The 22663-nt window shown below is 35.6% G+C and overlaps 2 protein-coding genes across 2 annotated transcripts; both read left to right on the top strand.

The window, feature by feature from the left end:
* Positions 1 to 4602: 4602 nt before the first annotated feature.
* On the top strand, positions 4603 to 7739 carry LOC139982088 (uncharacterized). The gene has a single exon (XM_071994627.1). The coding sequence runs from the start codon at positions 5250 to 5252 to the stop codon at positions 6723 to 6725; it is 1476 nt and encodes a 491-aa protein (XP_071850728.1). The 5' UTR covers positions 4603 to 5249; the 3' UTR covers positions 6726 to 7739.
* An 8229-nt stretch (positions 7740 to 15968) lies between these two features.
* Positions 15969 to 17541, top strand: LOC139982089 (uncharacterized). The gene has a single exon (XM_071994628.1). The coding sequence runs from the start codon at positions 16056 to 16058 to the stop codon at positions 17418 to 17420; it is 1365 nt and encodes a 454-aa protein (XP_071850729.1). The 5' UTR covers positions 15969 to 16055; the 3' UTR covers positions 17421 to 17541.
* Positions 17542 to 22663: the final 5122 nt, after the last annotated feature.

Genomic DNA, 22663 nt, shown 5'->3' with positions numbered 1-22663 from the left:
TAATTGCAATCAAGACCAATATGGCAGTTTGCCTAAATCATCAGTACTCTCCAATACATTAGTGAAGCTTAGGCAATGTAGAACATACAAGACGACAAGGGGAATAGTTTCTATACCCACGCTGCGTGCGACGAATCATAGGCTTTACCTGGAGAGAGAATGTTCCAAACTCTCACAAAACTCCCAATGTACATATTGCTCAGGCTGACATAGCCTGCTCTGGTCTGGTCACATATGCAGAAGGGAGGATAGTAGATTCCCAACGAGATCCTGTTTTTCTCATTTTTAGTTGGAAAGAGGAGCATTGGACAGCACTAACTACCCCACCTGCCCCACGAAGATATTTGCAAGGGCGATATAAAACGTCTGGACGTCAACACAGACAGATGCGAGGATGTAGCAAGGTACCACAAACAATGGCGCTTTGTTCCTCGCTTAACTGAAAAGTCAACGAAAGGAAATTAATTACTCATCAACTGCTTTGAAGATTCATGTTACTATCTTCAAAATGTATTGCAAAGTATAACAACTGGCATTTCTAGTAAGTTGTCAGGTGTGTGTGTTTGGGGGAGGGGGTAATAGTGCAAAACATCATTTAACTGTATTTGATTTGATTCCGCTAGAGTCCGTAACTAACTCTTTATCTAACAATTAGCTATATTTCCATCGATGTTTGTTTTTATAGAAAGTACAGAGTTCAGAGTTGATGTTTCTTGATGAAAACATCAATATACATCTTCCTACGTTCTAGCCAGATGATGAGTTTCATTAAGAGCGATATGCTTCATCAGGTAATTTATCACCAAGACAAGTCTTACTGTTCCATAATTTTATTCTAGAGAAAAACAATCAAACCACCTTATCAGCTTATTGACGTACTGGTCAACACCTGCCACTCAAGGATATATTTGAAAAACAAAATTACAAGACGATAAATGAGGCTGAACGGATAATACAGATACTATCAATTAGATAGATAAATGATAAAAAAAGGAAACCAAACATTAGACGGAAAGGTACACTACAAAACAAGCAAACATTTTTCTCTCTTGAGTCCACTTATGAGACAAATATCCCGTCTTTTAGACATGTTTTATTTTAAAATAAGACAAAACTGTTAGCAAACTGCTTATCCACTGAAGGGCCTGTGTAAGAGAATGTGAAAAAGTAAGAGGACTTGACGTTTCAATTGAAGTAGGATCTTCTTTCGTGGCTAAATGACAAGTTACAGTAACAGAAGGGACAAATACACAAACAAAATACAGACAGGTTAATAAGCAGAAGGAACACAAAGAGAAAAGGTAAGAGGATCAGTAGAGGAGGGATGGAGAGAAGAAAAGAACAATATCTCAATATTTTAATCAATGTCTCAATACTTTATCATTGCAACATTGAAATTTTTAGTTTGGAAAAGGTATTTTCAAACAAATAAAAGGTTGCTGTAGTTAATGGTTATGATGAAAAGTTTGAAATGGACACAGGTAAGAGCTGCATCTAAAGATGATTAACATAAGAACAACGTCAATCTAGTTGCTTACAATAAATTGTTGAATCTACATGCATCGTTAGGTTCTTGAATGCCACGCGATTTCGCTATACTTTCATTTGTTTTAAACAATTACATATGATATGTCTTTTAGAGAATGGTTTGTTTTGTTCTCATGGCTGGCTCTATTCTTTGTCCTGATACCGTTGAAGTAAATGTAGATTTTTTGTTTATATCATTCCCTCATGGAATACTATAGACAATAAAATAAAGCCAGATAAAAGTTTAAAGTTTTACATTCTTTGTTTTGTTTTTCAGTCTTCTAGTATATCAGTGGTAAGATTTTGGCTTCATAGTCAATGACTTACTTTACTTTTCAATTTGGAATATTGGAACATTTGGAATACTGCCAGTCATTCTAGAAACATTAGTGAAAAATATTAGAACCTTCGTACTTGTACCGCGTCACAGGGGTTATATTCCTAATGAATAAGGATGGCATATAATATACATTTTGAGTAGTCGAATGAGAATTGTATTTCAGGAGAAATAACAAATAAGTTTATTCCTTATACGTCATCTGAAGTGCAAACATTTATTTTCGTGATAGATACATTTCCAAATTGGTTTTTATTGGTTCCTTGCTTTAGCAAAGGAACCTATGTAGTCAGGTTGGCGTGTGCGTCTATGTGTGCGTGTGCGACACTTGTTTGGGTACATTGTAACTCAACAAGGGTAAAGTTGAACATAACTCAAACTTGGTATATAGATCCGCCATAGTGAGAACGTGTGCCCTATTTTTTTTTGGTGCATGTGAAGGTCACCAAAGGTCAGTTAGACGCCAAAACCATAATATTGAAAACAGCAATAACTCCTATTGACAGGGTTCCGACATGGTTGATATTTTGGGAGTAGTTATGAATGGGGTAAGGGATCGTTTCAAAACATAAGGGTCATGTGATCCAAGGTCAACAAAGGTCAATAAGGGGTCAAAAACTATAATTTTTGTAATAACTTGAAACAAAATGTCCGTCAAGGTTGGGAGTTACGCTATTGTAATCCAACAGTCGACCCGCATCTAGGTGACCTTTGACCTCAGGTTGACCTCCGGTGACCTTTATTAGTTTCTTTGGTTATTTAAATTTTCGTGGCCATAATCGGATCTCAAAGGTACCTTCCGATCAAAATTGCCCATGGTTGACCCCTGTGCGACCTTCGTGTGCGAAGTTATGAGAGGTTAAGTTTTTTTTTTTTATAATACATATTCCGATCTAAATTGTCCATAAGTTGACTCCTCTGCAACCTTTGTGTGCGAAGTTATTAGAGATCGAAGTTCGTTTGGTTTTGTTAAAATTCTTAATAAGTACAGTTAGGATGATTCTGTAAGTTCTGTAAAAAAAAAAGCCAACTCTTGCTCATATCAGTCACTTGGTCGTCAACAGGTTCTCAACAGGACCAACGGTTGATTTGTGATATTTTGGGCAATAATATTGTGTGTGTTCATCAGACCACAGAGCGATTTTAGGACAGTGCTGTTCCCTTGTAAATATTCCTTACAAGCAAGGAACCATAGTGCCCTTGGGCTCTTGTTTAACACCCACTTACATTACCCCGATCAACATAATGGTACTTACCACAGTCTCAGGTACACGGACTATTGTATAGGGAGTGCTTGAGATAATCTTATTAAAATTGATACTGATGGTCTATAAATGTCTACATGACAATGCGCCTATTTATTAATCAATGATATAATTAGTTTCCCCTACCTCCATAGCCATTGCACTCAAACCAAAAACTTAAACCAAGTTCACTGATTGCTCACTTGTGAAAATGTGGCCTCGATTATGGAACACCATACCACTAGAACTCCGAGTCATTCCAACCTATGATTCTATTAAGAAACGTCTAAAAAAAATTCTCTTTAATAATTACGATGAATACTTCTGTAAGTTACCTATCAACTAATTTCTCTTTTCAACTATCTTTATTTATATTTTGGTTTAAGCACGCCCGTGCACTTCTTGTGTTATTCGGTAGATAGAGGTCATGCTTTAATCCTTCATTTATTTATTTATTCATTCATTTATCTGTCTCGTTCGTAATTTGTTGTCGTTGTAAGCGCGATTGAACACGTCTTGACTGATAAGAGTGGCATATTAATTTGGTATTATTATTATTCATTACTTTTATGTCAAAATTGAAATGTCTGTGCATATGTGTCACTTGATGTGTTTGATTGCGTCTCAGTTTGCCACTGAAGAAGATTCTGATAGGATCAGAAAGTAAGGCGCTCTAACTTTAACATAGCTGTTTTCTAACAGTTGTTTTCTCTCTAGGTAAGATTGTTGAAAGATTTTGCGGCTGTCTCCTGATTATTCTTAAACCTTCTTTTTTTTTACTTTAATACCAGGAGAGAATGAAGCATGAACTTACCAGTGTTACTTTTTTGTTTATCATAACTAGAAGGAGGATTTAAGTGAATATTTTTACGACATCCAACATACTAATATTTTGATGTGTTATGCACCATTCTGATGGATCAACGTGAACTTTAGTCCTGGACATGTTATTTGAATTATTTATGAGAATGAAGCATGAACTTACCAGTGTTACTTTTTTGTTTATCATAACTAGAAGGAGGATTTAAGTGAATATTTTTACGACATCCAACATACTAATATTTTGATGTGTTATGCACCATTCTGATGGATCAACGTGAACTTTAGTCCTGGACATGTTATTGTATCAACGCAGCTATTTCCATCTCAACCTTGTTGTGTCAAAGTAAATGTTTTCACTATTCTTGAATGTAGCTAATATATTCTTTCATGGAACTGACGGAAAAATTACAAAGAGGAATTTGTGCTGGAAAACATAATTTCAGTGTCTTTGCTTAACTGTCCTGGTATATAAACGTTAATACTAACTCAGTTCTGGTGTATCGATGCGACTATTACAACTGCATATGATTGCCTTAAAGAGATTTATTCTATGGACAAGTAACCTCATTGATTTTTCATGCAACTAAGACATTTTTGGAAAGACAATTTTGTGGAGGAAATATGTATTACAAAATGTATTACAATGTCCTGGTGTATCGACGCTAATTTATTCATCTCTCTGTTGTGCTAACAAGAATATTTGTTCTGTGTATACGGGTGATGTTTACACCTCACCTCCAGATGAATACACCTTTTTGGGGAGGACTGCTCTTCCTATTTTCGACTTTTGATAGCCATCGATTTTCAACACATTTGGAGTTTGTGTATTAAAATATATGTTATCATAATTCTCCAAGGAACTGTTGGATTTGATCCATGTTGATTCTATAAGGTTAAATATCACTACATTACCAAATGTTGGTTTCATTGGGTGAATACCTTCACAGCGATCCAGAGAGGACATGTTCATTCCTAACAGCTCTGCATTGTATATCCGCAAATTAAAGGTAACTTGGAAAGCAGAAGAAATGTATCAAACTTGTATCAAACAATAATTGTAATATCCGTCATAAATGAATTATAACAGAAACGACGTCACGCGCGCGGAATACGTTAAGGAACGGGTATGAAAGTTCTATAAGAAACGATCACATAATTTAAGTAAGGTTCCTACAAAGACTGGTATCTTCCTGCTCACGATCATATCACTCAAAGTGTTCGTTATAGTAGTTTTTATCCATACACCCGCACGATATTGACTCATTTCGTTACTCGGCAGTCTTTTTGCCACAAAAAGGTCAATAAGGTTTTATAATTCCATGACAATGTCTCAATACTTTATTCTCGCGATATTGACATTTCTAGTTTTAAAAATGTGTTCTCATACTTGTGGTTTATATTGGCATGTATATGATGAATGCGAGAATCCTACCCCGTCCAACTGTTGTCCGTTATATCATACTCTAGTTTGCAGCAAACTTATGTCAAATAGTTCCGACCAGTTTGAAAAGGAACTCTCTCATAAGTTGACGGATTTGATCATAGCCAATAGTAATTCAACATTCATTCAAAATGGTGACTGGCGGTTTCTAGCCGGTCTGAGTAACTTAAGAGAGTTATCCTTTATTAACAATGGTAAGCTATTGCTTGATAATATTAATTCGACATATTTTCGAAATTTGACGAAATTGAAGAATATTTACATATATCATAACAATATCGAAACACTGCCTACAAGAATTTTCCAAGGCGTGATGAGTTTGGAAAACTTATATTTAAGTAACAACGGTATCGTTGATATTGGTAATGTTTTTCCAAATTTAACTTCTGTAGAAAGCCTGAATTTATCGCATAACCGATTGGTGGTTGTTAAAGACGATACACTACGTGGATTTAGTTGGCTGAAAACTTTGAACTTATCCAATAACAAGATATCAATGTTTTCCCTTAATATACTTCAGTATCTGCAAAATTTGGAATCACTTGATTTAGATGACAACGAATTAGTGTTCTTTACTGGCACATATGTTTACCATGCATCTCTTAAATATCTACGATTAGCAAATAATTACTTGGTTAACTCAAATTCAGCATATTTCTACAGATTCACGTCACTGCGTGCTGTCATTCTCGGCCATAATAATATTTCGAATTTGCCAATTAATTGGTTTAATAACAACTCTTCATCAGTGGTTTCACTTGGACTAAACAATAATTCCATAGAAAATATTTCTTCACCATTCTTTTCATATTTCCCTAACGTTGAAGAAATTAACTTGTCTGGCAACCTTATTAAAAACCTTGCTGATCCAGACCTTTTTAATCAAAATATAAAGTTAAGTGGTCTTTCACTTGAATATAATAAGATAGAGTCGATCAATCGAAACCTCTTTTCTAACAATCCCAATCTTGGGTTCCTCGATTTGGCTGGAAACCAAATCGAATTTCTTGACGTTGACACTTTAAACAACTTGCATGGATATACAACATTGAACCTTTTAGATAATCCTATAAAGTGCGATTGCTATGCAATTCATTTAAGAGACTATTTACTAATGTCCTATACTGACGAGATACTTTATCCTAGTTGTGCGACACCCAATGAATACAATAATCAAAAGATTAGCTCAGTAAATCTGAATAGATGCGAAACAGATCACGAGAAAACAACATTGGCTCATATTGTATCTGTTACAGTGAGCGGCGGTACTACAGTAGTTGATCATGATATAAACGGTCTGGTGATAGTTTTCGTTTATTTATTATCACATTGTTTCTATTTCCAATACTTTTAAGGTTAGTACGAAAAGTTTGTGTGTCGATAAGTGAAGACGTACCAACGTAACTGCAAAAGTATAAAAAGTTATTCGTCAACAATTTTACCTAATCTACCCAGGTTTCACCAATGAAATAAAGCTAGTGATAACAAGAGGACTATTTTCTTGAGCCTTTCACAATTTGCATATAGTTTACTCCTTGAAAGAAACTTCATTTCAGAAAATAATGGTTCTGTTGAGTATTTCTCACTATTTGTATTCGTTCAATTAGAAATTATCGTTGAGGAATAAGTCAAATTATCATAATTTAACTTCCTCTTCAAGATAATGAAATAAGTAGGAGAATCAAATCAGGGTGGCAAGCATTTGGCAGATACAGTCACATCATGAAGGGCAATCTACCATTATGCTTAAAAAGGAAAGTGTTTGACCAATGCATTCTCCCATCAATGACATATGCATCAGAAACATGGACACTAACAATTAAAAAGGAAGAAAGTTAGCAGCCGCACAACATAACATGGAGAGGAGTACGCTTAACATAACATACAAAGATCACAAAACCAATAAGTGGATAAGGGAACAGACAAAGGTACAGGATATAATGGAAGTAATCAAACATCGTAAATGGACATGGGCCGGCCATGTCACTAGAAGGGGAGATGGAAGATGGAGCACGCTAACCACTGTATGGACACCGCTTGACGGGAAAAGGAACAGAGGCAGGCAAAGAAAGAGATGGAGAGATGAAATACAGACATTCTGGAATGAAACCAATTGGTACACACATGCAAGGGAGAGAGAGAATTGGAGATATCATGCTGAGGCCTTCATCCAGCAGTGGGTCGACAACGGCTGAAGAAGAAGAACTTCCTTTTCATTTCCCAGTTGAATTTCTCACAAAAGGGCATCAGCGCTACTACATACGATAATTATCAAATAAGTCTAAATAAGTCAAATAATGTTAGATTTATGCATTATGTAGAAGAACATGTCACTCCACCTAACATGTTTATCTCCTCGGGTTACATATGAAGCAAAGTAAATGAACTGTCTTTGATATCTGTGGATTTAAAAAAAAACTAATTGAAACCCACTTGAAGTTCATATTAAATTAAAGTATGACACGATTTGAGAAGTGAATAGCGTTGCAATGTCAAATTAATTATATGTGAACAAGTTTCTTTATGAATGAAATAATATTTGTAGTTTATCCATCCGGTTTGTTTGTATTGTTAAACGTCTTTCTTTAACTTCCTACTGCAAGTATTGTGGTTCATGTAATTATACACGACGTATACTTTATATCGTACAACCAATGTTTTATTTCCAATGTTTACTCTTCTGCGCATGTCTCTACTATGTTAAACTGTAACTGTGCACGACAATCTACAAAGTAATCTTCATTCTTATAATGAACGACTATTGCAGTGTTATGAATAATGCACGGTGACTGGGTATCGTATGCAGGTAACCCTAGGGTCATTAAATGACGAGATAATGACGATCTTTTTTTGCTGTTATTTTCCTGAAGTCGCAATGTATCACAGTTTTTTCGTATGTAAATGGTCAATAAAATATTTCATAGCGACAAAAATGGATTATTTTGCTTTATATACAGATCCCATGTTACAACAGCAAATATGAAAACTTGATATGTTTCGCTTCCGCAACTGATCTTAACAGCAATAGGGTTATTTGGCAGATGGCGCGGTCACATCTGTCCTAACAGTGCCTTGGATCTTTAAAAGTATCTGGCTCCTTGCAGTGCCTTGAATTGGTTATATATTCTGTTTTCAGATCTCCGAAGATTTGTATAGCCCTTTGGTATTTCTCAATGTATGTGCTAGTTCAGAAAGATCTCGTCTTCAATATTTACATGAACAAATGAAACCATGTTAAACCATGAAAGCACTTGTTAATCTTTAGTTCGATGGAAGAATAAAAGAAGACGTGCTTGCACCGAGAAAAGGGCCTTTGTCCATTAAATTAAAAATAATGGCTAAATCATTTACATATTACCTTTAAATCCCTTTCAGTCGATATATTTACTGAACTAAGCAGACTTTGTAGGCTAATTCATAAATATGAATACTACGCAGAATTCTAGAGAGAAATTCAAAATTAATTGCAATCAAGACCAATATGGCAGTTTATAACGCCTAAATAATCAGTACTCTCCAATACAGTAGTGAATCTTAGGCAATGTAGAACATACAAGACAACAAGGGGAATAGTTTCTATACCCAGTCCACGATGCGTGCGACGAATCATAAGCTTTACCTGGAGAGAGAATGTTCCAGACTCCCACAAAACTCCCAATGTACATATTGCTCAGACTGACAAAGGCTGCTGTGGTTGGTCACGTATGCAGAATGGAGGATGGTAGATTCCCAACGAGATCCTGTATTTCTAATTTTTAGTTGGGAGATGAGCATTGGCAGTGGCGTAGAAAGGTACTTTTGAGCGGGGGGGGGGTGGTGAAGACTGATGACCGGCCTGGGGGAGGGGTCTGAGGGGAGGGGGTGTCCCCCTCCCATTTGGATTTTTTTTTTTTGCATTTCCAGGTGGCCTCAGATGCAATTTGGTGTAATATAGCACACTTCAACCCACCCAATCCATTTTGTATATAATTTCGCATTTTCACCTGGCCTTAGATGCAATTTGGTGCTCCAAATGGGATATTTTTCTCATTTGGAAATGAAATAGGGGTTTTCTGACTTGCGAAGCGGGGGGCGGAATGATACTTCCGCCCCTCCATATTTTTCCAGTCCCCCGGTTCCTACGCCCTTGAGCATTGGACAGCACTAACTACCCCACCTGCCCACGAAGATATTTGCAAGGGCGATATAAAACGTCTGGACGTCAACACAGACAGATGCGAGGATGTAGCAAGGAACCACAAACAATGGCGCTTTGTTCCTCGCTTAACTGAAAAGTCAACGAAAGGAAATTAATTACTCATCAACTGCTTTGAAGATTCATGTTACTATCTTCAAAATGTATTGCAAAGTATAACAACTGGCATTTCTAGTAAGTTGCCATGTGTGTGTGTGTGTTTGGGGGAGGGGGTAATAGTGCAAAACATCATTTAACTGTATTTCATATGATTCCGATAGAGTCCGTAACTAACTCTTCATCTAACAATTAGCTATATTGCCATCGATGCTTGTTTTTATAGAAAGTACAGAGTTCAGAGTTGACTTTTCTTTATGAAAACATCAATACACATCTTTCTACGTTCTAGCCAGATGATGAGTTTTATTAAGAGCGATATGCTTCATCAGCTAATTTATCACCAAGACAAGTCTTACTGTTCCATAATTTTATTCTAGAGAAAAACAATCAAACCACCTTATCAGCTTATTGACGTACTGGTCAACACCTGCCACTCAAGGATATATTTGAAAAACAAAATTACAAGACGATAAATGAAGGCTGAACGGATAATACAGATACTATCAATTAGATAGATAAATGATAAAAAATATGAAACCAAACATTAACTACAAAACAAACAAACATTTTTCTCACCTTTGAGTCCACTTATGAGACAAATATCCCGTTTTTTTAGACATGTTTTATTTTAAAATAAGACAAACCTGTTAACAAACTGCTTATCACTTGAAGGGCCTGTGTAAGAGAATGTGAAAAAGTAAGAGGACTTGACGTTTCGATCGAGGTAGGATATTCTTTAGTGGCTGAATGACAAGTGACAGTAACAGAAGGGAAAAAATACACAAACAGAAAACAGTCAGGTTAATGAGCAGGGTGAACACAAACGAGATAATGATAAGATGATTAGCACACGAGTGATGGAGATAATAAAGAAGCCAATAGGGAGAACAGGAGAGGTAGGCTGAAAAGTGTTTGCATATACATTCGTGCCAAGCTTTCCCTTCTCAACAGGGGCGTATCCAGGATTTCCTAACCCGGGAGGCGCGAATTACTATCTAAGCGGAGCGCCACCATCTGTTGGCGCGCAGCGTACAAGAAAATTTCTGGTTTTGATAGCCCCCTCTCCCCCCCCCAGATCACCGGAAATGCCACTTTTCGGGCTTGAAATGACGAACCAGATGTACACTTTTGACTGAGAACCAAGAATTTCCCAATAGTTTTTTTTCATCCATAACCTTTTTGAAGATAGTCACCAGTCACACATTATGTTTGACCTCATCGCATCTCCTGTGGAACATTGCTTTTTGTAGGTGATTCTACGTCGCGGCCCACAATACCCGTAAGCCCCACTTTTCAAGGTTTTAAGCCTATTATTTGTTCAGAATTTGAAAATTTACAATTTTCTTGAATAAATTCACTTCAAAACATACCCATAATGTTGCACAAAATTTCATCTATTGACAACCAATATAGAAAAACCTCCTTCAACCCCTAACAGACCGGTCAGGTCAAAATTGCACGAGTAGAGGGAAGTATGATAAAGAATGGTGGTCAGGGATTTTTCGAAAATTCAGACACAGTTAATTTATTGGTGTACAAATATTGAAACCTCTTATAACGGCTACTATAACTTCGTTGAAGGAAATAAAATACCAGATATTTCCGAAACCGAATTCTACACACATCTATGCAATGAACATTTCTAGAGAACTGTTGATTGGGGGAAATCATTGAAACGTCAAATGCTTAACTTTTTAATTTTAGTTGTGATTTTCCAGGGGGGCCGTGGGCAAGTGCCCCACTACTGTATGGAGCATAATGGAGACTAATGTACAAATACAGTAATCAAACCTAAGCATAGGCCTAATTTCGGCTGAAACTTTGTCTCCATCTAATTTCCTGTGCTTTTTTACTTACAAGATACACCGAAGGCATCTTTATTTTTACTTTTTATTATTATACTTATATGAAAGCCCTGCCTTCTTTTTTCAAATGAGCGCAGTTTCAAAAATTCATATGTCCCGAGGTTGTACTCAGTATAACATTGGCTGGAATTGGGTTTTAAATTATATATACTTTGTTTTCATTATAATAATAAATAACACAACTAGCTCGATACAGACATTAATACCCAATGAACCCGTGATCATGATGTCCGTATTCCGTATCACGTGAAAATATGTATAATTGTCTTGTTCAGTCTTGCAGTAGCTTTTCTTTCCCAATAAAACGGGCCGTCCCTATCCAAAGAGGTATACCCTTTTCTGTGCATCAGTATAGTGGGGGCTCCCTTTTGGTCGGGCCACCGGCTTAGCACGGTCCGAGCCCATATGAGTTACGCTACTTTGCCCCACATTCTTTTCATTTCGAAAGACGCACATTTTCAAGTTCATTACACACTGAAGGCTTCGATTCTCTATCTGCCTTCAGTTTAGGGAATATCTTGGGATTTTCATCGCTAGATATCGCTAGATATTGCTAGATATCCATACAGTACAGTGTTCTTGTGATTTCTTGGATTTTTCGGGGCCTGATCTTGGGAAATTGAAAAGTCGGGAGTGGTCACACTCCATGTAGGTCAGTGCACGGCCTCTAGACGTCACTAATACACAATCCGGCCATCTGTTATCGATGAAGTGGTGTGTTGCCGGATTTTTGTCAAGGTCTTTGTACTACGAGCGAAGGTCATTTAATTAAGTTTTGTAACTCATCGGGAAGCGATTAGAGGGGCGGGGCGTAGGGTTGTGGGTGCGCGTTTTCATGCAGATGGGAACTATCTCAAGAAGTGATGGGTGCGTCCGCCAATCCCCAACACGCCCATGATACGCCCTTGGATCCAATACATGATATTCGCAGGAGACGTACTCAATTCTCCAGTCGCATGCGGTATTTATTTTTAGATTCATTGTAAGAGTTACGGTACTAGGTTTGGGGTACAATTAGCATTCAGGTCGAAGTGTGTAACATTGTATCTCTCGATGGCAGTGTTGCATCGAAGGACATAACTCCATAACCAAGGGCGTACCAAGGGCGTATATATATATATATATATATATATATATATATATATATATATATATATACACACACACACATTAGTGAGAGAGGAAAAATAGAAACGTCAAAAATGGAGTTGTCGATGTAAGAGGTAGGATGAGGTGCACGCCCCCTCCATAATCTTCGATCTACCCGGGGCGAGCGCCCCAACGCCCGCCTGGATACGCGCCTGGGGACGATTACCTTAATTCAAATAGGTTAGTAAATTCTGCCACGTTGTTGCTTATATTAAAGTATTCTTTTTGGCTTGATTTTTTTCATCATTATCTATCCTTTTCGTGTTGCAGGACGGGAGTTGAATGCCTTCTAATTATTTTCCTAGTCAATATGGTGTCTTGTATCAAGAACCGAAGACTGCCAATCCATACAGATTCCATCTCAATGTGAATTGGAAAACAGTTTTGTATGAACAAAATGAGATATAATGATTGACTATTAAGTTATACAATTTTAAAATATATGTTTCTTTATTATCAACATTTGGAAACAAGTATTTTGATTCAATGTTTTTAAATATATCGTAGACATTGCACATAATTTTAAAATGGTCTTGAATAACTGCAACAATAACATTAATCGTATAACGGTTTATGTATGCATTAATTACTTTATATCATCTAATAATTAGGTTTGCTGTTTATAGTTATCGTATTATGAAGTTCTAACCTATACAATAACATTAACAAATACTTACGTTCATATTGGGTTGAATTTATGTTAGCTGAAATGAAAAAGGTAGTTAGTTGATTCTTGTTTCGTCAAATACTGATGTTATCAATTTATGAGTACATCAAGCTCATCAAAACAAACCTCTCTGTGGTTCTTGCACAGGAATGGGCTTTACATAAAGAGGCGATGAAGAGATATAATCCAGTAGAAAAAATTACTTTGCCCATCAAGAAAACACAAAAAAAGGAAAATTAAAACAAACGTATTGACAAATTAAAGTTCCTGGGCAACACCTGGTGCACAGAAAATCTTCTATAAGGAGATAATTAATTGCTGAAAGAAGGATAAACGTATTTTGAATATAAATACCTTGCCCATCAAGAAAACAAAGACAAGCAAAATTAAAACAAACGTATTGACAAATTGAAGTGCCTGGGCAACACCTGGTGCACAGAAAATCTTTTATAAGAAGATAATTAATTTCTGAAAGAAGGATAAACGTATTTTGAATATAAATACTTTGCCCATCAAAAAAACAAAGACAAGCAAAATTAAAACAAACGTATTGACAAATTGAAGTGCCTGGGCAACACCTGGAGCACAGAAAATCTTTTATAAGAAGATAATTAATTGCTAAAAGAAGGATAAACGTATTTTGAATATAAATATCATGGCACCACGAAATGTAATGGCAAATTAGATAGTATCCTATATTGAAGACTAATGAAGTAATCATGCAGTAGAAACATAGAGAATAGAGGAATACTCATTCTCCTACTTTGTCCTATTAATGACTTTACTGAAGACGGCCGTAGTACGACGAAGCGGCTATTTTAAATTCCTAGTTGTCTATTTTGATTCATTAAAACTTGATTTTGCTAACAAGTCTTTTAATATAATACGTGAATCCATGTTGTTAAAAGTCCAAGCCTTCACTGCAAGAAAATATCGAGGCATCAGGTTATTTGTTGTCGGAAATCTGGATGTGTTTGCACCACCTTTTGGTTTTCAACAAAAGAACAAAATCGAGAAATACAAAGAAAACAAACTTGGAGACATAACTACTAGGTTGCTCAGAATCATACATACATCGTAATGTGACAATACTGATGGAATGGTGAAGATTTGTTTTCATGAACGTGATACGGATTCTTACTTGGTCCTGAAGACTCTTCAAATCGGCATATACGTAGTAGCTTCACTACACGGAAACGAAAAATGCCACCATCGTGAATTTTGGTCAGACGATTTATGCTAGCTTTACCTTCAGTAAAGTCAAGGGTCTAGAACACGTTCACGTTTGAATTTTGTTTTACCCAGATAACATTACCTGCCCTGGTATATCAACGTTAATACCGAATCTGCTCTGGTGAGTCGAATCGACTATTACAACATCGTCTTGCTTAAAACAAGGTTTTGCATCTTTCTTCTACGTGCAATTAACCTCTATAATTTTTCATGCAACGAACAATTTTTAACAGAGAAATTTGAAGATAAAATATGTATTACATATTTCTTGATCAAACTGTCCTGGTTTATCAGCTTTAATACGTTCGACGTCCTAGTGTATCGACGCAACTTTATTCATCTCTCTGTTGTGCTAACAAGAATATTTGTACTATGTAGACGGGTGATATTTACACCTCACAACCAGATGAATAAACCTTTTTGGGGAAAGCTACTCTAGCTATTTTCGACTTTGGGTCACCATCAAGTTTTAACACATTTAAGAGTTTGCGTATTAATATAAATGTTATCATAATTCTCTGAAGAATTGTAGGTGTTAATGTGTGTTAATTCCCTGAAGGGTTAAATCGCACTACATTACCAACAGTTGGTTTCATTGAGTTAATACCTTCACAGCGATCCAGAGAGGACAAGTTCATTGCTAATCATTTCAAGGACAATGTCTCAATATTTTATTTTCGCGACATTGACATTTTTAGTTTTGAAAATGATTTCGCAAACTTGTGGTTATATTGGGATGTATATGATGAATGCGAGAATCCTACCCCGTCCAACTGTTGTCCGTTATGTGATCACATGCGATCACATTTGGAGTTTGGGTATTAAAATAAATGTTATCATAAATAATCGAAGAACTGTTGGTGTTTATGAGTGTTGTTTTCCTTAAGGGTTGAATCTCACTACACAAACAAAGTTGGTTTCATTGAGTGAATAGATTCACAGCAATCCAGAGAGGACAAGTTCATTGCCAACAGCTCTGCGTTGTATATCGTCAAGTGACAGGTAACCTGAAAAGCAGAAGAACTGTTACAACCTGAGAAAAATCCTATTTATATCCGAAACAAACGAAGATACTAACAACAGAAACGACGTCACGTGAGCGGAATACGTGGAGGAACGTGTACGTAAGTTTTATAAGAAACGATAAAATCGTTTAATGATTTCCTACAAAGACTGGTTTCTTTCAGCTTACGATCTTATCACTCAAAATGTTCGTTATGGTAGTTTATATCCAGACACTCCCACACTCTTGACTCATATCGTTACTGGTCAGTCTTTTTGCCACTGAAAGGTCAATAAGGTTTGATCATTTCAAGGACAATGTCTCAATATTTCGTTTTCACGACGTTGATATTTCTAGTTTTGAAAATGTGTTCTCATAGTTGTGGTTTATATTGGGAAGTATATGATGAATGCAAGAATCCTACCCCATCCAACTGTTGTCCGTTGTCTAAAACTCTAGTTTGCAGCAAACTTATGTCAAATAGTTCCGACCAGTTTGCAAAGGAACTCTCTCATAAGTTGACGGATCTGATCATAGCCAATAGTAATTCAACATTTCTTCAAAACGGTGACTGGCGGTTTCCCATCGGTCTGATTAACTTGCACGATTTATCCATTGTCAACAATGGTAACTTATGTCTTGATGATATTAATTCGACAGTTTTTCAAAATTTGACAAATTTAGAGAATATTTACATACATCATAATAATACCGAAACACTTCCCACAAGAATTTTCAAAGACGTGATGAATTTGAAAAATTTGTATTTAGATAGCAACGGTATCGTTGATATTGGTAATTTTGTAGCAAATTCAACTTCTGTAGAAAGCCTGAATTTATCGCATAACCGATTAGTGGTTGTTAAAGACGATACACTACGTGGATTAAGTTCGCTTAACATTTTGGACTTATCCTTTAACAAAATATCAATGTTTTCCCTTAATATATGTCAGTATCTGCAAAATTTGGAATCACTTGATTTAGCTGACAACGGGTTAGTGTTTTTTACTGGAACAAATGTTTACCATAAATCTCTTAAATATCTACGATTAACAAATAATTACTTGGTTAACTTTAATTCAGCTTATTTCTATGGATTTACGTCACTGCGTTCTGTCGTTCTCAGCCATAATAATATTTCAAATTTGCCAATAAATTGGTTTAATAAGAACTCTTCGTCAGTGGTTTCACTTGGACTAAAAAATAATTCCATAGAAGATATTTCTTCACCATTCTTTTCATATTTCCCTAACGTTGAAGAAATTGACTTGTCTGGCAACCTTATTAAAAGCATTGCTGATCCAGACCTTTTTAATCAAAATGTAAAGTTAAGTGCTCTTTCACTTGAATATAATAAGATAGAGTCGATCAATCCAAACCTCTTTTCTAACAATCCCAATCTTCGGTTCCTCGATTTGGTTGGAAACCAAATCGAATTTCTTGACGTTGACACTTTAAACAACTTGCATACACATACAACATTGAACCTTTTAGATAATCCTATAAAGTGCGATTGCTATGCAATTCATTTAAGAGACTATTTACTGATGTGCCATACTCACGAGACACTTTATCCTAGTTGTGCGACACCCAATGAATACAATAATCAAAGGATTAGCTCAGTAAATCTGAATAGATGCGAAACAGATCACGAGAATACAACATTGACACATAATACATCTGTTACAGTGAGCGGCGGTACTACAGTAGTTGATCATGATATAAACGGTCTGGTGATAGTATTCGGTTTATTTATGATCACATTGTTTCTTTTTCCAATACTTTTCAAGTTAGTCAGAAAGGTTTGTGTGTCGATAAATGAAGACGTACCAACGTAACTGGAGAAGGATAAACAACTTGACTTCATCAAAATAATATCTGTTAAATCATATCACCTTGAAGTTGTTCACTTTAAAAGTAAAGAAAATACATTTTTTGTCAACATCTTTACCTAATCTAACCAGGTTTCACCAATGAAATAAAGCTAATGATAACAGTAGTTTTCGTGAGCCTTTCACAATGTTTATAAAGTTAACACCATGAAAGAAACTTCAATTCAGAAAAAGATGGTTCTGTTGAGTATTTCTCATTTTTTTTTATTTGTTCCAATAGACATGATCGTTGAGGAATAAGTCAAATTATCATAATTTAACTTCATCTTCATTTCCCAGTTGAATTTTCTCACAAAAGCGCATCAGCGCTACTATATACAATAATTATCAAGTAAGTCTAAATAAGTCAAATAATGTTAGATTTATGCATTGTGTAGAAGAACACGCCACCTAACATGTTGATCTCCTTAGGTTACTTATGAAGCAAAGAAAATGAGCTATCGTTGATGACTATGGATTTTCAAAACCCTGTTGATCGTTACACTGTCAGAATCAATTTTATATGATCAAGTTCCTTTATGAATGAAATAACATTTATAGTGTTACCAAACGGTTTGTTTGAATAATTAACGATTTTTTTTAACTTCCTAACCCAATTATTGTGGTTTGAATTAATGTAACTCTACATGACGTATGTTTTGTATCGTAGAATCACTGTATTATTTTCAAGTTTTCCTATTCTGCGCATGTCTCTACTATGTTTAACATAAACGACTATTCCAGTTTTATGAATAATGCATGTTGAATGGATTTCGTGTGCAGGGAACCCGGGGTTAATAAATGACTGAATGATCCTCTCTTTGGCTGTTACTTTGAGAAAGACGCAATGAATAACAGTGTTGATTAATGTGTAAATGGTCAATAACATATAAAATATGTCATAGCGACAAGAATTGTTCATTTTGCTTCATTGACAAATCCCTTGGGAGTTGAATGCCGTCGAATAATTTTCATAGTCATAATGGTGTCTTGTGTCTAGAATATATTTATATAATATTAATTCTTGATGCTTATTATGTCGAAGAAGAACTGAAGTCTGACAATCCATGCAGATTCCATCTCAGTGAGAATTGGGAGACAGTTTAATACAAACAAATGATGATCATTACCTTATACACATTTAGAAGTATATATATATATATATATATATATATATATATATGTTGATCGTCGATCAAAACAAAAAAGATCAACCAACCTGTTGCAAATCACTTCAATCTCCAAAATCATTCAATTGAGAATTTGCGTGTTATTGCCATTGAGCAGAACGATTCTTGGACAGATAAATCTAGGAAAGGAAAAGAACATTTCTGGGAACTAAACCTAAAGACCACGGCACCATTCGGTTTAAAAATCAGAAACGATTTGCTGTCCCAGATAAACCAAAACAATTCCGTTGCAATTACGACGGAATCGGATTAAAATAATCCGACGCAGATTAAAATAATCCGAATTTCTAAAACTTCTGCTCAATTCAGCAGAAATCAGTAAGTCGCTTTGACTTTACAATCATGCCGACAATCTTCTCTATAAAATAGTTTCAATTCCTGCTACTCCTTGTCACTTTCTCACCTTCGGTGATCATGCACTGAAGAAGAGCTAGTTTTGCTCGAAAGCTCTGCAAAAACCAAACATTGGCTGTCTTACTTCCAATCACTTACCTAATTTAATTATTGTATCTCACTCGAGATCCAGCCTTTCTCTAAATGCAGCATAGTTGTGTATATATATATATATATGTTCTTTATTGTCAGTTCATATAAATAATATTTATGATTAAATGTAATAAAATACATCGTAGTCATTGAACATAATTTGTAAAACGGTTTGAAATAAACTGCAACCATTGCATATTGATATCCGTAACCTTAAGTCTCGTAGAAGTTTGTAAAGCTGTATGTGTTAATTGGTGAATAAATCCTGGTAAATGTACTGACTCACCGCTGAGTTATTGTCTGAGTGTGCTTCTCGTGGCAGCCTCGTATTCAATATATATTCCTATCGGAGATTCGTGACAAAACGGTACATTAGTACTATATCATACGTAATATCATGTCAGTCAAAACATTTGAAGCCGAATTCAGCGTGGTTAGACCTCTTATAACAATGGAAATAAAAGTAAAAAACAAATAAAAAAACGTATTGTTCATTCTCTTTGTTTCTCATGATGTCTTTACTTCCTAGACGAGTGTTGTAATGTTCTCCCAATCAGGATGACTCGGATTTTACTGGAAACATAAACATGTTTCACAATTCGTTTTTGCTTTTGTATTCGGCCATCTTTTGAATATCTATTTGGTAGCGCTATACAAATCAAATACATAGTAATAGGTTGCATTACCAGTACACAACACCGGTCCTTTTTTTCCAGAGAGTTTATCACATGGTAATGTTTAACAAACAAAGAGGATAAAAACATTTTGGTTAAATGAAAAGTACATAACTTGAATATTAGGTAGTTGCTCTTTCAACAATGAATACACAAAATCGAATAACACACTTAACTCACTTATTAAGTTAAGACTAAGTTACAATAGAAAAAAGTCATGGTAAAAAACCAGTTACTGAAAATAATCATCCAAGAACCTCGGAGGGTGCTTAGTACAGACTGATCTGGAGTCTGAAACAAACTCTCCCAATCATTGCGCCTCTATATATAATAGTAGTGGTAGTAAGTCGAGTCTCGTCTATCCGACATGCTCAGTGATTAACCTCCGCCACGTATCACGATCTTGTGCAAGGCTTACTGCTTCCTCGAAATTGTTAATATTAATGTCTTTAAATTGCGACTTTGTTTTTCCAAGCAAGGTCGTCACGGGTCTTCCTACTGGTTAAGCAGTATGTCTCAATGCTTCTCTTAAGGCAACCTTTGCTGGAGCGTCCTCCTGGAGTCTTGCTACATGACCGAAAAATCTCAATCGTCAATGTGCGACTATGAATGACCAAGGTGTTTGGTTGGTTTCATTGTAGAGCTCATCGTTTGATAACCAATTGTTTGGTCTATCTAATGTTGAGAATATTACGAAGTAGTCTCCTTTGAAGTGTCAATTTTGCGATGAAGATCCTTCGTTGTGCCCCACAGTACTGGAGGTTGCCTATTTTTGATGACACAGTTTGAACATCAATTGCAATGTAATCGTTTGAGGTGTGTTTATATGTACCCTAGAACGAATTGCAAACCTGCAGGTTTGCGGTACCATATTCAGACGTTCATGTAAAGTCGTAGTTCTGTATGTGCCGTAATATGATCTTGACCAGATACTGTTGGCAAAGTATGGGATAGCAATGCGCACTTTTTCTAGGTATGTTACATAACACAAGGCTTGGCTCGGCGTATTGTATGTCTCTTTGTCTCACTATGCGAAATATGCTGCAATGGCTTCACTTTGTCTTATGTCAAACATGGTCTCACTTTGTTTATCAATTAGTTTGTCTAGTTTGATGATCAATTCGCATTATTATACCTTAAAACGCTGCGCTGCAGTACACCTACATTATATGAAGGGAAGGTACTGGCTCCACTTTACTGTGAAAAATCGGTGGTCTAACTTTTTAGTCAAATCAAATATGATAGTGTGTGTGACACCTTGCTTGTAAACACCATATCTCAAAAAGAGAAGCTTGGAACAATATTTCTTGTGTAGGAGAATCACATTATGAAAAAGAAGCTTATTGTTGTAAGAGGAGGTCAAAGGTCATTTGAGATCATCAGGGGTCAAATTTTTATAACTTTTTTAACACAATATCTCAAGAAAGGAACCTTGGACCAATCTCATATTTTTTTGAGGAGTACCACATACTTTTATGAAGAAGCATATTGATTTGTTGGAGGTCAAAGGTCACTTGGAGTCACCAAAGGTCAAATTGTGGAAATCTTGTCTCGTAATCTACCGTATCTCGAACCGACCAGCATATTTGATAACATGTGCGAAAATTGGAAATTAGCTTATGGGCATTCGTATAATCCGAAATCAGAAGTCGTGAACAAATTGCCGATAGCTATACTGTGTCGCTCGCTGCATACGTCGTCGTATTACAAAAGTGTGCTATTTGTACATACGACGTTGCTATTGGAATGAACAATACCGATGTGAATCATAGAGAGTAGGCATTCGGAACTATTTGACATACGTTTGCTGCACACTAGAGTAAAAGATAACGGACAACAGTTGGATGGGGTAGGTTTCTCTCATCCGTTATATTCATCCCAATGTAAACCAGTTTGCAAAAGAACTCTCTCATAAGTTGACGGACCTGGTCATAGCCAATAGTAATTCAACATTTTCTTCTTCAAAATGGTGACTGGCGGTTTATCGTCGGTCTGATTAACTTCAACGATTTATCCATTGTCAGCAATGACAATATCTTGATAATATATATCCGACATTTTTGGAAATTTGACAAAATTGAAGAATATTTACATAGCTCATAACAATATGGAGCAAATCCCCGCAGAATTATTCTCGGGTTTGATCAATTTGGAAAGTCTTAACATGCATAACAACGTTAAAGTTGATATTGGTAAATTTGTAGTAAAATTAAGTTTTCTAGAAATTCTCAATTTATCCTACAATCGAACTATGGAATATGTAAAAGGCTATGCACTTCATGGACTTTATTTCATTTAAAATGCTGATATAATCCTATAACAAGATAACACTCTTTTCAGTTAAGGTACTTAATTTCCTTAAGAACTTAGAAAACTACATTTAAAATAATAACAAATTAGTGTACCTTATTGGAACAAATGTTTACCATAAATATTCAAATTTTCTACAATTAAAACATAACACCTGGTGAAAACAATTTAGCATATTTCAACGATTTACCGTCACTCCAACAAGTAATTCTAGGCTATAATAATATTTAAAATTTAACAACAAATCGGTTTACTAATAAATCAACATCAATCACTAATCTTGTACTATTGAATAATTTCATAGAACATATTTCTTTGTCATTCTTTTTAAGGTTTTCAAAGGTAAAAAGTATAGACCACTGTATTATTTTTAATATTTAATCTTCTGCGCATGTCTCTGATATGTTTAACTGTAACTGTGCACGATAATCTACAAAAGTAATCTTCATTCGTATCATAAACGACTATTGCATTGTTATGGATAATGAATGATGGCTGGAGTTTGTTTGCAGGTAACTCGGGGTCAATAAATGACTGGATAATCTTCTGT

This window comes from Apostichopus japonicus, chromosome 16 (assembly GCF_037975245.1).
Source record: "Apostichopus japonicus isolate 1M-3 chromosome 16, ASM3797524v1, whole genome shotgun sequence".
In the NCBI taxonomy this organism is placed as follows: domain Eukaryota; kingdom Metazoa; phylum Echinodermata; class Holothuroidea; order Aspidochirotida; family Stichopodidae; genus Apostichopus; species Apostichopus japonicus.
Note: the sequence above shows the minus strand (reverse complement) of the source record. Positions and strands in the feature narration are given on the sequence as shown.

Coding starts and splice junctions, on each gene's coding strand:
- LOC139982088 (XM_071994627.1), top strand. CDS start 5,250: ATGACAATGTCTCAATACTTTATTCTCGCGATATTGACATTTCTAGTT.
- LOC139982089 (XM_071994628.1), top strand. CDS start 16,056: ATGTCAAATAGTTCCGACCAGTTTGCAAAGGAACTCTCTCATAAGTTG.